At 43.8% G+C, this 15,631-nt stretch overlaps 2 protein-coding genes across 7 annotated transcripts in view; one reads left to right on the top strand and one right to left on the bottom strand.

Moving 5' to 3' along the window:
- The first annotated feature begins 2,426 nt into the window (after positions 1-2,426).
- On the top strand, positions 2,427-5,387 carry ptges (prostaglandin E synthase). Its single transcript, XM_034547477.1, has 3 exons — positions 2,427-2,704; positions 2,803-2,885; positions 4,847-5,387. Exons 1-3 carry the CDS (start codon positions 2,588-2,590, stop codon positions 5,094-5,096), a joined length of 450 nt encoding a protein of 149 aa, XP_034403368.1. The 5' UTR covers positions 2,427-2,587; the 3' UTR covers positions 5,097-5,387.
- Positions 5,388-7,221: 1,834 nt separating this feature from the next.
- The window catches only part of garnl3 (GTPase activating Rap/RanGAP domain like 3), a 47,209-nt gene continuing 38,799 nt past the window's right edge, over positions 7,222-15,631 (bottom strand). For 4 of the 6 annotated variants that reach the window (XM_034547303.1, XM_034547302.1, XM_034547298.1 and 1 more), the window contains exons 25-31: positions 15,503-15,610; positions 14,864-14,982; positions 14,281-14,416; positions 13,240-13,299; positions 10,479-10,700; positions 9,848-9,968; positions 7,222-9,767 (exon numbers count right to left, since the gene is read on the bottom strand). In XM_034547303.1, the coding sequence (XP_034403194.1) occupies positions 9,602-9,767; positions 9,848-9,968; positions 10,479-10,700; positions 13,240-13,299; positions 14,281-14,416; positions 14,864-14,982; positions 15,503-15,610 (932 nt within the window). In that variant the 3' untranslated portion in view covers positions 7,222-9,601. The remainder of the gene's footprint in view (positions 9,768-9,847; positions 9,969-10,478; positions 10,701-13,239; positions 13,300-14,280; positions 14,417-14,863; positions 14,983-15,502; positions 15,611-15,631) is intronic. The other 2 variants (XM_034547304.1, XM_034547301.1) reach the window with 1 other exon arrangement.

Genomic DNA, 15,631 nt, shown 5'->3' with positions numbered 1-15,631 from the left:
AAGTATTTAAAGGACGTGCGCAGATGTTGAAGCATCGGCCGGGCTGAAAATAACCGCTTGTTGCTGCACAGCTGTCAGAGGAAACTGCATTCTGAAAGGGTTATATTTACGTTATTAATATTCCAAATTATAAACACCCATTTTACCCTCGAGCGTGCACAAGTTAGTTCCCTTTCGCTGGTTTGCTACAAGTCATAAATCAGAGCTCTGGAGGACCACAAACTATTCCTTTAAATGCCTTTGTAGTCTTTCACTCTCTTTGTGGTCTTGCACCAGAATTTTTTCCGTCAGATTTCACTTAAATTAGAGGTTTTCTAAAGGGACACTACCACTTTCGTCCACTGGGGGCAGCAAAACCAACACAAAAATGAAAGTTCCTAGTAGCTTTAATCATTTATTTCACTGTATTTCTGTTTAAAATAAATAAATAAGTACTCTTATTGTCTCACACCTATTTGATTTTGTAGCTCCTCCGTTTATCATTTCTAATTACCAGCTTGGGGCGCCGCTTTGCCCTTTAACTTGTCTGCACGCGTAGCTTGAATGTGTTGCATGTTATTTCTGCTTCATCGGGCTGAAGAGAGGATAACGAACATGAGGCAGAAAGACCTCCCGAAAGGAGCCTGAAGCTCACCGCCTCAGACTCCTCACTCTGGGATCCCAGAAGAGACGGCTGTAAATATTTACATGCCGTGTCTGGCAGCTCTTAGAGACGGAGAACACCCTGAGATTTAATGACTCTATGACCTTTTAACTCGCGGTGCCCTGCAGGCTGGGCTGGGTGTGAGACAGGGTGTGAGACAGGGTGTGAGACAGGGTGTGAGACAGGGTGTGAGACAGGGTGAGGTTATTTTTGGGTTGCTGGAAACAAGAAAGGAGTTCAGGAGTTGTACTTCAATCCCCTGCTTGTCTTTTTCTTTTCTTTTTTAATTCCTTCACTCGTGTGAAACATCAATAATTTCCCACATGTTGCAGAAGTTTGTAAAATTATTATTTTGTATATTCTACATTACAAACACACTGATTTAAAAAAAAAAAAAAAAAAAAGCCAAAATATTGATATCAGTACACATAAAGGAATATGTAATAAATGTTTTTCTCACCTGGAAAATATATAAAAGATGAATTAGTGGGGATGAGTATGCGTACTGACACACACACACACACACACACACACACACACACACGCACACACACACACACACACACACATTTGAAGAGAAAATGTAGATGTTTCCGCTGAGTTTGCATATTTTATTACCCTGACATCCTGTCATCCAGTGAAGGGGTTTGCAACGAATAACCATTTTCATTATCGATTAATCTGCCAATTTCTTTCTGGATTAATTGTTTGCTCTACAATGATGTCATCACAATTTCCTTCCTTTCCATCTGTCATCAATACCTCATTTATAGAACTGTACTGTACAACATGAGGACAGATCAGGATGTTGAGCAACTGAAGTAACGGATCACCGCGCCGCCTCCATCCATGTTGTGGAAATTTTCCTTGTTTTGCAACCGACGGCTCAGCCCGAATGTTGCCTGCAGTCTTACATAAAAATCCTTTTCTCAGTGTGTTCACCACAATACGCATAAGCAAGAGTTTGCGGGCTCGCAGTCAAACAGTCTGAGTCAGATCACCGGAAGTTACACAATGATCCTCAGCTGGGCCGTCCCGGTCTTTCACAGGGCACCCACGTGCTGGACTTAAGTCAAATTATAAAGTATATTATATTTATTTATAATGGTAAATAATTAATCCATAACAATATTATATATATATATATATATATTGTTATGGAATAACTATACATACTGTATATATATAGTATGTATATATATATATATATATATATATATATTTATTTATAATGGTAAATAATAATATATATATATATTGTTATATATTATTATGGAATAACTATACATACTATATATAGTATGTATATATATATTTATAATGATAAATAATATATATAATAATATATATATTTATAATGGTAAATAATAATATATATATATATATTGTTATGGAATAACTATACATACTATATATATATATGTTTATATATATGCATATATATATATTTATATATATATATTTTTTTATATATATATATTTTTTTTTATGGTAAATAATATATATAATAATCAAATAATAAATACATTATATATATATATATATACAATATACAATATATGAAATATATTTATATATATATATATATATATATATATATATATATATATAACATGTCGTCTACTCCAGCTCTACCAGCTAGTACAACAATAAAATAGCCTACTCATGAGTAAAATATCTGAACTATATATATAGTTCTATAACCTCGGGGAACCACTTTTGAGATTTCTGTCTGTGATTCACGGAGTTATGAATGAATTGTTTTTCCCCCTTATGGTTCCAGGTGGTGGGTGGAGGCTTCACCGACAGTACAAAAGGGCCTCCTCCCTCGGGCTCACTCTCACTTTTCTCTTTTTACGCACGCACACACCTCAGAGCTCCTCTGGCATCCCGACGCAGCTCATCTTGGATCATTAACAAACAAACAACAACAACAACACCAACATGGCCGTGTTGATCAGAAACGAAGTGTTCTCCTGCTTCGTGTTCTACGGGGTGCTCCTGGTGATGAAAATGTACATTATCGCGATAATAACGGGACAAGCGAGGCTGCGCAAGAAGGTGAGTGACCATATGAGGAAGAAGAAGAAGAAGTGGAGCGGCACTTCTGCACCGGGGGAAACTTTCACTGAAACTTTGTGTTTCCTTTTCCACCAAAGGCTTTTGCCAACCCCGAGGACGCGATGAGACACGGAGGCTTACAGTTCCACAGAGAGGACCCCTACGTGGAGAGGTGCCGCAGGTAAGAGAGCGGAGAGGGGGACACTGTCACGGCATGCTTTTAGTTTGAAGGAGTAGACTCCTTACAGGTAAAGAGAGCGGAGAAGGGGACACTGTCACGGCATGCTTTTAATTTGAAGGAGTAGACTCCTTACAGGTAAAGAGAGCGGAGAAGGGGACACTGTCACGGCATGCTTTTAATTTAAAGGAGTAGACTCCTTACAGGTAAAGAGAGCGGAGAGGGGGACACTGTCACGGCATGCTTTTAATTTGAAGGGGTAGACTCCTTATAGGTTAGAGAGTAGAGAGGGGGACACTGTCACAACATGCTTTTAATTTGAAGGAGTAGACTCCTTACAGGTAAAGAGAGCGGAGAGGTGGACACTGTCACAACATGCTTTTAATTTGAAGGAGTAGACTCCTTACAGGTAAAGAGAGCGGAGAGGTGGACACTGTCACGACATGCTTTTAATTTGAAGGGGTAGACTCCTTATAGGTTAGAGAGTAGAGAGGGGGACACTGTCACAACATGCTTTTAATTTGAAGGAGTAGACTCCTTACAGGTAAAGAGAGCGGAGAGGTGGACACTGTCACGACATGCTTTTAATTTGAAGCAGTAGACTCCTGATGTACTTTCCATTAGATCATCTAAGAAGTATTCAGATATTTTACTTGGGTATAAAGTACCACAATGTAAATAATACACGTGTACTTAAATTTAGTGTGTACACTCAAATAAATATTTAGGGCTAATATGTAAGATTTATGTATTTTAATTGCATATAAACATTTCCATCCATTTGCAATACATAGTTTTAACGTGAACACACTAATAAACTTAATGTGATGTATATTATTATTATTATAATATATATTCAAACCATATTCATATGTTTTAACTGATTCAATTGAATTGTTTTACAAATGAACAGATTCATGCTGATTCTAAGCAATTTGAATACATATATTTTAGAAATATGAGTATTTAAATGAAATGTAATAGATTAAAACATTTAATAATAAACTATGCCATGATTCATTACATGGCCTATACTATAGGCCTGTTGAATATTGATACATTTAAGTAGCGTTTTTATTAGTTACTTATCGGAAGTATTCATCTATTACTATTCACATATTTTATTATCTCATTATACCTCAAATTAAAATGTGAAAAGTAGGTTTTCACATCAGTACATTAAGTATCTGCCTCTTGTAGTGGAGTAGAAGTTCATTACAAAGGGGCATGAAATGAAACAACAACAACATGAAAAGTACCTTTAAATGTGTACTTGAGTGCAGTATCTAAGAGCAGTACTCATGAGGATGTTGCATTAGTGATATTTTAGGTGTTCACAGGTTTTACAGAAGCTTCTGTCGATTTTACAAAAAAATATTGAATAATAGCTTCTTTTTTTTACAGGGAATTCTTTCCCATTTATGTGATTTCCTGTTTTAAACCAGAGCTGTAAGCCTGCAGGAGATGATCTTTGACAGCAGTATAGTGACAGCTCATGTTTTCTACATAAAAACGCTCCCTTTTTGTTTTACAACCTTTCATCCTTTGCTCGGCGAGGAATTTACTGATTGGGAAACAACTATTAATTCTTTGCTACAACTTGAGATGTTCTGCTTGGTCTGCAAGCCTCATCTTTTATTTAATTTGTTGACGTGTTATTTCTGCAAGAACATGGCCAGCTTTCCTCGAACAAATATTATGACATATAGTGGATCCCAGTTGTTGGAGGGGAAGCAGGGAAACTGATAAGTGTTCTGACTGGTCGGCCAAAGAGGAGAAAGTGACAGACTGTCTGATGCTGCGAGCTACATCATCCGCGTTAGATGAGCAACGATTCGTCATTCTCCCAACATAATCCCAAACTTGAATGAGTCACTTAAACATCCCAGTGAGGAATAAGGAATGCATATACGTCACAGGTAGCTGAATCACAACTTTACAGGAAATGTTTCTGTCTCCCCTAGAGCTCACATTAACGACATGGAAAACATCCTCCCCTTCCTCTTCCTGGGTGCCGTCTACTCCATGACTGGACCTTGCCTGGCCGTGGCTCGCCTTCACTTCCTGGTCTTCTTCATGGGTCGTATGCTGCACACCTTCGCCTACCTGTTCGCCCTGCGAGCGCCAACCCGCTCCCTGGCCTACGTCGTGGCTCAGATACCTTGCGTCTCCATGGCTCTGCAGATCCTCATCGCCGTGGCGGCGTACGCCTAAAACAACCCCAGACATGAGGGAGACTGAACTCGAGGTTCTGTTCTGGAAAGATTGATTGCGGTCTTCCATAGAAGGATAGCGGAGAGGCCTCCTTGTGAGGGGGGAACATGCAAGACAAGAATGCCAGTGAGAGTGCAATAGGTGTGTGCGATTACATCCATAAATAGGACAGTATTTCTTTTTAATGGTTTTATTTACAATGTCGAAATGTGAGAATGTCTTAAAAGTTGTTTTGAAGTTGACATCCCAGTACTGTACTATTTAAATAAAAATGAAGTTTGTTTTGCCTGCTTTTGTCTTTTGAACAAAAGGTTCTGTTGAAATGAACCGATGTGATGTTCATGTGTGGATATTCCATCTGTTGCATTAAGCATGATAAATATCACGGCAACCTGCAGAAAACAAAACAAATGGTGAAAGAATTTATACCTGTGAAAATGTAGCTGGAGGCTTTTTTTTAAAGTGTTCTAATAATAATTTATTATTCCATTTAATGTATACAGAGAGGTTTTTTTAGAACGACAAAATGCATTTTTTTGTAAGCAATAAAACATTTTGAACGCATCAAAACCAAGTTCCCTTTCTATTACATTATTAGACATTATTGTGCTGACTTGGCCTGGTTGTGTTGTTTTAAGGGAACCGGGCCCCACTTTGCGTGTGTGTGTACGTGTGTGTGTGTGTGTGTGTGTTTCTGTGGGAATGTGAGATGATCCAAAAGTCCGCGGCACAGCTCCAGCATTCCTCCACCTATTATGCAAGATCTTTGGCTCTGTGTTGTGTTCACAGTCGTATCCTGAGGGGCCCGGGAGGGAGCTGGAGCCTCGTGGACGCACCGACGGGGTTTAACGCCGATTACAGCACACGGCAACCTGCACGGCAACCGTGCACGGCAGCCCTGCTCCAATCACCTGTTCCATCGTCGTGAATTTAAAAATGATTTAGTTTTTTTTACAATTTTTTACAATCACATCATCCTTGGCTTGGTTATTTCTCACACCTGTGTGACTTGTCTCCAACCGATAATTTCCCAGCCCGAAGATGATGTATTTCCAGTTATCCCATTTCCCAGCGATGACTACAGAGCGGTAACAAAAGAAAAATAACAAACCGTTAAAAAAAAAAACTAAACAAAAACGTGGGAGGACTGGAAAAGCCGTTTGCTTTTTGAGCGGGTAAATGAGCATTAGCGATACATTTGATCTGGGGTGAAACATAAGGCGTAATGACACGTCAGGGACAAAGCGGCGAGGGCCGCATCCGGTATGCGTCAGCGGGGGGGTCGTCTCAACCTGCCTGGAGCTCCAGGGTGAAAGGAAACTAGGCCTCTTTCCTACACGCCTCACCTTTCCCTCTTTGCCTCCTCTCCTTCTCAGCCGATGAGCTCACACACACACACACCCCCCCATCCCCCCCCCACACACACACACACTTTGCGCGTTTCCCCGTCTTGAGATACGTTTTTATTGGCTGGGAAAGTCTATTATTTCAGAGAGAGAGAGCGAGAGAGAGAGAGAGAACTATTCACACACACACACAAAGTGGGGCCCGCACACACACACACACACACACACACACAAAGTGGGGCCCGCACACACACACACACAAAGTGGGGCCCGCACACACACAAAGTGGGGCCCGGTTCACTTAAAACAACCAGGCCAAGTCAGCACTGAGAGAGAGAGAGAGATTAGTGAGGTTAGAGAGGTTAGTGGCAGCAAGTACAAATATTTTTGCAGTTACATAATTATGTATCTCCACCTTGTGGCCACAATCACCAATAATTAATGTAGGAAGTACTCAGAATCTTTACATAACAGCGGCTATAATTTATATTTCTATGATAATGTATTAAATGCGTGGCGGACCCCACCACCTTTCAGAGTTTATAGTTGCTTAGTCTCTTTATCGACCTCCTTTTTGACTTACTTATGAGAACACGCCACAGCTCTAAAATGTTTCAACCCATTCTGAAGGTAAGTAATCTGCCCGGTAACCAAAGGCACGGTGAAGTAAAATGTTGTTTCTCTTGAGCAAGCAGAAAATATATATTTTTAAGATGTGTATGAACTAAGATTGTATATATATGATCGTTAAAATAAAAAAACAGAAACAAACAATTTGCCAAATTTCATAAATATTTATTACATATCAATGAACAGAATCGACTACTTTCACAGCAGTGGTCTACAGCACTTGTTTAAAATAATTGCTCAAATAATAATCGTAATAATAATATCAATAATAATAATATAGTTCAGTTTCATTTGAGGCCACATTTTGATACACAAACATTTACAAGTAGTACTTGGCATTAAAAACGATGGCGATACAATATTTTTAAGACACTTGGTGTTTTTTTTGTTCATTTTCTTTCGTTTTGATATCACAGAGAGGTTCAGCAACAGTCTAAAACAGGAAATATAGATTCAAAATACAAAAAAATAAAATAAAAACAGTGAGAATGCCAAGGGGAGGTAGGAACAAAGAGTACTTGACAGGAATACAAGAGAAATAGGAACATCGTACGTGGGAGAAGCAGCGTCACAAACTGTAACTGACAGGCGTCCCCCAGAGTAATAAACACCAGAGTACCTTTTAAACCCCCTCCAACATCCCATTCTTCTCCTTCCCTTTTTAGTCTTTCTGAGTTGTGTCATCGTGATCAGGAGGCCGCATCCCAACACGAGCACAGTAAGAAACCACTGCTCCCAGTTCGTTGCTCCATCTATCGTACCAGCGGATCCCTCAAAGCCTTCTCTTTGAATGAAAAGTGCATTTATAACTGGAGAGCGATATTTCTGAGGAAATCGCAGCGAGAAATCGAGTGCCGGCTGCCCAAAAAGAGCTGACGGCCGGACGGCCGGGAGCTAAACAGCATCATCGACTTTACGCGAAGGAGCGCGTGAAAGAAGCACGAAGAGTCGTAACCGTGGGTAACGGGTCGCAAACGTAGTGTAAAAGCGGTGAGAGGTGTGTAATGCGTGTTTCTCCACATGTGTGTGTGTGTGTGTTTGACACTAACTGCAGATAACTGCTCAGCGGCAATATTTCATTTTGTTTTGAAAGAGGACGCAAATGGCGTCTGAATAGTGAGAATGATGGGAGTGAGAGGAAGTGTCAGTTTGAGGTTCAGAGAGTTTAACACATCGACACCACTCTGCCCTCTCGTCATTGCATCCGTTCATTTTTAATTTTTGGGGGAAATTCCTGAAAAAACACCTCAGTGTCCTCAATGAGATGAACATTTTAAAGTTTTAAGGAAGATTGATGACGAATGCAATTAACTAAATTCAGAATGTTTTCTGCGTGCATTTTAAATAGTTTCTGTGCGTGACGAACAATATGTTTATTATAAATTTCTGCGTCGTTTCAATAATTGGGAGCACTTGACCTTTCTGCACCTTTGACGTACAAAAATGAAATGAAAACACTTCATACTTGAAGCTGTTTAACTCGCAGTTTTAGCTTTTTTTTAATACGTTTCGACAAAATGTTGCTTTTAACTTTTCAGTTTACAAAAACGCTGCGTTTTAACTTTAGTTTTCATGTTTTTGTCCTTTTCCGGGCCACCGTACCTCTAAACAGCCACACTTCTGTTCGCTTTACGACACCGTGTTTGGTGCGACGTCGCGGACGTTACGGTTTCCACAGAGGCTCATTTCTTTTCGGAGCAGAAGTCACAATACGTTTAGCAAAATGTCATGCGGTTTCAAGTACGAGAGGAGGGCCTCCGGGAAGCGAATTTAGAGTTGTGGGACACCATGAGGTAATCGAATGAGGACTACAATCATGGCTGCTACTGTAGTTCAGTGGAGGATGCTGGGAAATGGCACTTGTGGGAGACGTTGCCTCCAGCCCTGTCTACCTGTGTACTGTGAAGAGGGAGAATAATAAGGACGAAGATATGCGGAGAGCATAAACACATCACACGTTCACTAAATATGGGAATAAAATGGACTTTTTATAATATATCTATAAATATGCAATGCAGGCATGTACGCCTGTCACTGTGTGTGTATAAACAGATGTACACACACATGTGCACATCATACCACATCTGAAAGTGGATCGGAAATAATCACTATAATCAATATACATAACACGTGTTAAGCTCTCGCAACTTCAGAGGAGAATCGTGAACGCAGAGATTTTTTTTTGTCGTGCTCGGTGCGCAGATTTTACATTCAGTTTGTGGGTTCGGCATCAAACCGGTGACATTATATCTGGAGGCCGAACAAACCGCGGCATCTTACGCAACCTCGCCGCCTCTTTGGGTTATTTGCTGCGGGGGAGAGGGGGGCAACACAAACACCCAACACACAGCGGCTGAGGGTGGGCTCACTGCACTCATCTTGTCTGATGAAGGGGGAGACCAAAGATACGGGGATATAAACAACAACAACGACAACAAAAAGAAATCAAACAAAACAAACAATAAAATACCGGTGACAGCAACAGGAGAGGGGGAGGGGGGCATAGAGAAGTGCACGGTGGGATTGTCTTCACTTGAGGTCCAGGACGTCTTCTTCGAAGGACGTGGACCGGGTGAACGCGCTGGCGAGGGGCGGGCTCTCCTCCCGCAGCGACGCCTTCTCCGGCTCCGCCTCCGAACCGGACGAGCAGTGCAGCTGGAGGTCCAGGTCCGACTCCACGGACTCCGAGGCTGACCTGGGATCAAAAAACACACGACTTCACATTACGCGACCGTTGAATGTGCGATGATGCGTCGCCGCGGCTGAATTTGATACCTGTCGCTGTTTGTGGACGTCAGCGCTCGCGCTTTGGGGTCCTCGTCTGCGTTCTTCTTGCTCATCTTCCTCTGTTTGACCGATCCGCCATCTGACTTTCCACTTGGTTCCTCGGTCAGGCCTTAGTTTGTATGAAAATAAAATATAAATGAGTGAAAAGGAACAGTTTGATATTTGGGAAACACGCTTATTGGCTATTCTTGACAACAGTTAAAATAGAAGATCAATACCACTCTGGTATCCCCTCAGTACAAGGCTTCAGATAGCATTTCATCACAATAGACATGTGTGCAAAGCTATCACAGTTAGCTAGTGAATTCTTGAGTTATGACCTTTGACATTTTAATTACAGTCGTTCATCATTAAGCCGAGTTGTTAATAAAACTTCAAGGTGTTCCTGAGCTCATGAACTTCAAAACAAAATGCCTCCAATTACAGAGAATTTAGTTAATTTTGTTCCCTTTAGACGGAGCCAGGCTCGCTGCTTCCATTATTTAAACTAAGCTAAACTAAGCTAAGCAGCTCATAGAAAAGCTACTACGCACATTACAAGTGTCAAATTATTGCTTTACCGCTCTCACTAATACATACAACATAAAATAAATGCATAGCGTGTTTATTTAGTCTTTACCAAGCAGCTCCTTGCGCGTGCGGCTGGCTATCTCTTTGATTTCCATGCGCGACAGGGAGAGCGAGTGCGTGGCGGCGATGAGGGGCGTCGGGGGCAGCATGGCGGGGGCCGCCGGCGTCGTCAGGACCTTGTTGACCAGCGGGGACTTGAGGGGTCTTTCGATGCTGCGGCCCACCAGGTTACACAGAGGGATCTTGAACATGTGCTTACATGCCGCTTCACCTGGAGGGGGAGGAAGAGGAGGATGGGAGGAGGGAAGAGCAGCAGGAAGTCAGAAAGAAGGAAGGAGAGACGCGAGATTAAAGAAAGAAATGAAGTGCAATAGTGATTTTGCATGCTCATGAGCTCCTGAAATGCAGTTTTATCTAAAGCGTATATCCTTTTTTCACTGAACATTGTATTTTACTTTTTGCCAAAATTGCACTCGGAAGAAGGGAATATTTCTCGAACGAGTTTGACGTCTCGAGAAATACGTCTATTTGGTTTCTTGCACAGAATTAGAGGAGAAGATAGATAGAGCCGCGTATTTCTTCTCCACGACTCTAATGTAGCTAACGCGAATGCACGAGAGGCGTATGAAATCATCTCTACCGGACAGACATGAGTGGGTTACTCTCATGTAATCGCCGGCAATAACGAAAATACCCTCTAATGTCCCAACTACTCTTTTGAAAACCCTCTTGGTGGTGCATTCAAGGACCCTCTAATGTTCCACATTGCTCTCATGCACCGTATCCATGAAAACCAAACGAGTAGTCGTTGATTTTATGTATTTAAAAAGAGTCATTGAATGCAGCGTCGGAGAGAGAGACGCTGATTGCAACAGCATCACACACAACAATAAAAGTGTGTATCGCAATGGATAATTAACCTCAAGGCCAGTTTCAAGCCTCTCCGCTATAGTCAATTTTCATAGCACATAAAAATAAATGGTAAACAACGGCCGCCTGGAATATAAGAAATCAATCTAAAAGAAATGCCTTTTTGTGAACCAAACTTCCATTTCCAAACAGAGACACTCTAAAGTGATTAAGAGTCCTATTTACTGAAACAGCACGCGCTCTTAAAATTAATCATCCTTTACTCCAGAGAGCTAATGCGATGGTTGTAATCATTTACAGCGGACCATCTATTATTCAGCGGACGATAAAACACTTTAAAAGTCTGCTTTGGACGCATCAAGTGGACGTTTAGAGCTTTTTCAACGTGCCCGCGTGCCACAACGTGCAGCATGCCACAACGTGCAGCGTGCCACAAGTGCCTGCGTGCCACAACGTGCAGCGTGCCACAACGTACAACAGCGTGCCACAGCGTGCCACAATGTGCAGCGTGCCACAGTGTGCCGCGTGCCACAACGTGCCACAACATGCCACAACGTACAGCGTGCCACAGCGTGCAACAGCGTGCAACAGCGTGCCACAACGTGCAGCGTGCCACAGCGTGCAACAGCGTGCCACAACGTGCAGCGTGCCACAGCGTGCCACAACGTGCAGCGTGCCGCAACGTGCAGCAACGTGCCACAACGTGCAGCGTGCCGCAACGTGCCACAACGTGCAGCGTGCCACAGCGTGCCACAACGTGCAGCGCACACTCGCGCCATCGGGGAGCAGCATTGCAGTTCAGCAGCTCTCCTCCATCGAGGCCGACGGGGTAGACATGGACGCGAGTGAATCGATGTGGGTCGCACAAAGAGGTCTCGTCTGAAATGTCAGCGGTCGAGAGGCGAGTGAATAGAGGGCCGACGGGTTCCTGTTGTTACCGAAAATGCGGGTTAAAGGCATGCAGTTATTCAGAATATATGAATCACAGAGATTCCATATATTCCACATGCGTTTTCTGGACCAGGGGAAGTGTCACACTGCATCACAGTGGCAAACAATTACAATGTGTCGAAGTCAAATTGTCCACAGCAGAGAGAGGTGTGTGTGTGTGTGTTGCTGCAGGTCTTTAAGCCGGTGGAGGGAGGCGGTGGCTGAAGCGGCCACATCAGTGACATCAGTAACAGAATCTTGTTCACATTACTGGTGCGATTGCATCAGATGAAACTCTCCCCGAGGAGCAGATATATATACGGCAGGCGGTTAGGAGGATGGGATTTTTTTTGTCAGCACCCCTTCTGCCCCCCCCCCCCCCCCACCGAGACCTGATTGTGGCTCTGCTATTTGGACCACCACTTTGGATCGAAGAGAGAGGGGCTGACAAAAGTCTCCATGGCGACGGTGCAATCTGTAAATCATGCTGCGGCAGACGTGTCTTCTCCTTCTCCCTCTTTCCCTTTTTCCTCCCTCCTTCTTTCTCCCGACCTCATGCTTATTATACACCGACCCCCTCCCTTTTTCTCTTGCACTCGTGCATACCTTTTTATGCATCTCCTCCTCTCTTTTCTCCCCTGTAAATTGAACCCCCCTCCTCCCCTTTTCACCCTTTCGATCGTCGTTCTCTGCTTCACTTTTTTACTTTGCACTCTATCACCCCCCCCCCCCCCCCCCCCCCCCCCCCCCCCACCCCCCCCACCCCCCCCCCCCCCGCGCTCCCCTCGCACTAATGCTTTGTTATTAGTTAAGACAGAAAGGGGGGGATGGGGAAGACATAATGTTCACTTAACATTCAACCGACGTTCAAGTCAACATGCCGCCGCCTCGGAGCAGGTGGGGTGGTGCAATGTGCATGTGCATGTGCATGTGCAATGTGCATGTGAGCGGAGCGGCGTCACGAGCATCGTTTATTATGAACGGAGGACGAGGGAAGAATCCTGCAGTACCTTCGGCATCCTTAGACATGTACAGGGAAAGCTTGGTACCATAGGGGATCCGTATAGAATCTGAACCGGGGGGGATGAAGAAGAGGGTTACACACACAGAAACATACACACACACACGTACACACACACACACAGTAGGCTCTATGTTAGGGCGAACGACTCCCGGTGATGCAGAATCATATGAATAACCAGATAAAATGAGAATCCCTTTGAGAGGAATGATTACCCCGAAGCGGCCTAAAAGCATAAAAGCCCGTCCTCGGGGCTAATTGCAGCAGCGACAGTCAAACCTTCCTCCCCGTTAGCCTTAATGGGACCAGTAAACACCCGCTCCCTGCTTTCACGGTGCGTCAAATAATTGTTCTCACGAAGCGCCTCGTCCTTCCCCGAATTAGGGGACGCATCTCGTGTCCCTTTTAATGGCTAGAAAAGAGTCTGAAGAGCATCGAGAAGTCGACATCGCCGCCATCCGTCGGCCTGGACGTCGGCCATTTTCAGACAGTTGCATCAACCTGGGAGGAGGTCAGCCGTGAGGGCGGAGGAGGAGCCTCCGGATGGTCAAACACACGATGAAAAATGGAGGAGGAGCTTGTGAGAGAAGGTATAGGCGCCGCTCATATCGATCCTCAATCATCCTTGAAAGCTTTCTCCGCCTTCCGAGGACACTCATCGTGCGCCTTGAAACGGCGGCGGCGGTCTGCTCTCCTTTTGGTAATCTTCGTCTTGTAAGAATTTAAAGGGTCTTATTTGAACCAATCACATCTACATAAGCGCTCGCCATTTTCCATATCGTTCGCCAGCTATAATGTAAAGTGATCTCATATCTAAGCTACCATGAGACTAAAAAGTACTTCAGTATTGTAGCGTGAGGAAGGACGAAGGTAAAGATGAATGCAAACTCATTTCTCGCAGTAGAAAACTACACATGAAAACAACTCTGCAGCTCCAATGAAGCATTCTGCTGAGTCGGGTTTATGTAAACGAGGCTCCGGGCTAACAGAGCTGCAGGCGTGGCCGCCGCCATCGACTTCCTGCGCTTACCGTCACCGAGCGGCGAGGGGAACACGGGCATCTCGTAGCCGGTGGGCGTCTGAGGGGAACTCTGGGAACTGGTGTCCCTCGAACTGCAGTTGGAGGCCGAGCTCACCGGAGCCGAGGAAACAAAGTAGATGTCCGACTGCGGGAGGAAACATGGAAGGAAACGTCATCAAGATGCCAGGAAATATGAAGAGGAAAAAGAGAGGATAGAGTCAGAAGGAGAAACACAATAACTATTTGTTTTTTTACGCCAGGTGCACTGTGGTCTTTTAATATAAAAAAAAAAAAAAGATCTATGTGCATGAATAATGAGCGTATTATTGATTTGTAACCATGCAGATTGTCCGCCATATTTTCCCACCAGGGTCATAAAAGATTGATTGAAAGGAGAAAGCTGAGACGGCTACTTCCTGTAATGCAGAGCGAGACACTCACAATCTAAAAGGACTCCTCGTTTAAGTGAAACCAAGTGGGTTGTGGGTATACTCGTAAAGTGCATTTCTACTTCCTGGTCGCCTGACTCGCACACTTGAAACAATGAAGCGTAAAGGAGCCGGATGGGGACACGACGTTACGTCACACTGACCCGGGAGGCGGCCAGCTGGAGCTCCGGGACCACCGCCGTGTACACCAGGTTACCGTTGACGACCAGTCGGATCTCGATGGAGTCCGTCGTGAAGGCCAGGATGTACGGAAACGCACACACTGCAAAGACACCGCGAGCACAAACGCGTTCAAAACCGTCTCACAGGTGCAACTGGTCATAAGTACCAAGATTGAATATGTGATAAATATTATGATATGAAGAAAATAATGAATAGAGTATCTTAACTATTGCTCTCCAATATGTTTCAGTATATTTGTTCTATTACTCTTTGTAGTGGTTGTTTCACTGTGTGTGTGTGTGTGTGTGTGAGTGTGTGTGTGTGTGTGTGTGTGCGAAAGGAGGGCAGCAGCATGTTGTTATCCACCGGGTCAGGTGACCGGTTTAATACCAATTGTATTTGCTTTTCCTCACCTGCTGCATTAATAAAAACAAACACACACACACACACACACACACACACACACCTGTGCGAACACACACAAATAATGACATTGGCCAATGGGGTGCTCGTGGATGCTACACATGGTGTTTCCATGACAACAGCGAGCTCCGGCCAGGCCAGCAGCAGCAGCAGCACGGGCCGGGTGGGGACCGGGCATTGTTGCCGTGGTAACCTACCAATAGCGTTGGGCATCTGGTTCCAGCTGAAGTGGAAGTCCGAGGCGTTGGACTGGATCATCGGCGTGGAGCCGTTAAATGGACAAACCTTCTTGTAGGAGCAGATGTCTGCAAGGACGACACCGGAAA

The sequence above is a fragment of the Cyclopterus lumpus genome, chromosome 12, assembly GCF_009769545.1.
Source record: "Cyclopterus lumpus isolate fCycLum1 chromosome 12, fCycLum1.pri, whole genome shotgun sequence".
Lineage (NCBI taxonomy): Eukaryota > Metazoa > Chordata > Actinopteri > Perciformes > Cyclopteridae > Cyclopterus > Cyclopterus lumpus.
This window is presented reverse-complemented; position numbering and strand designations above follow the sequence as displayed.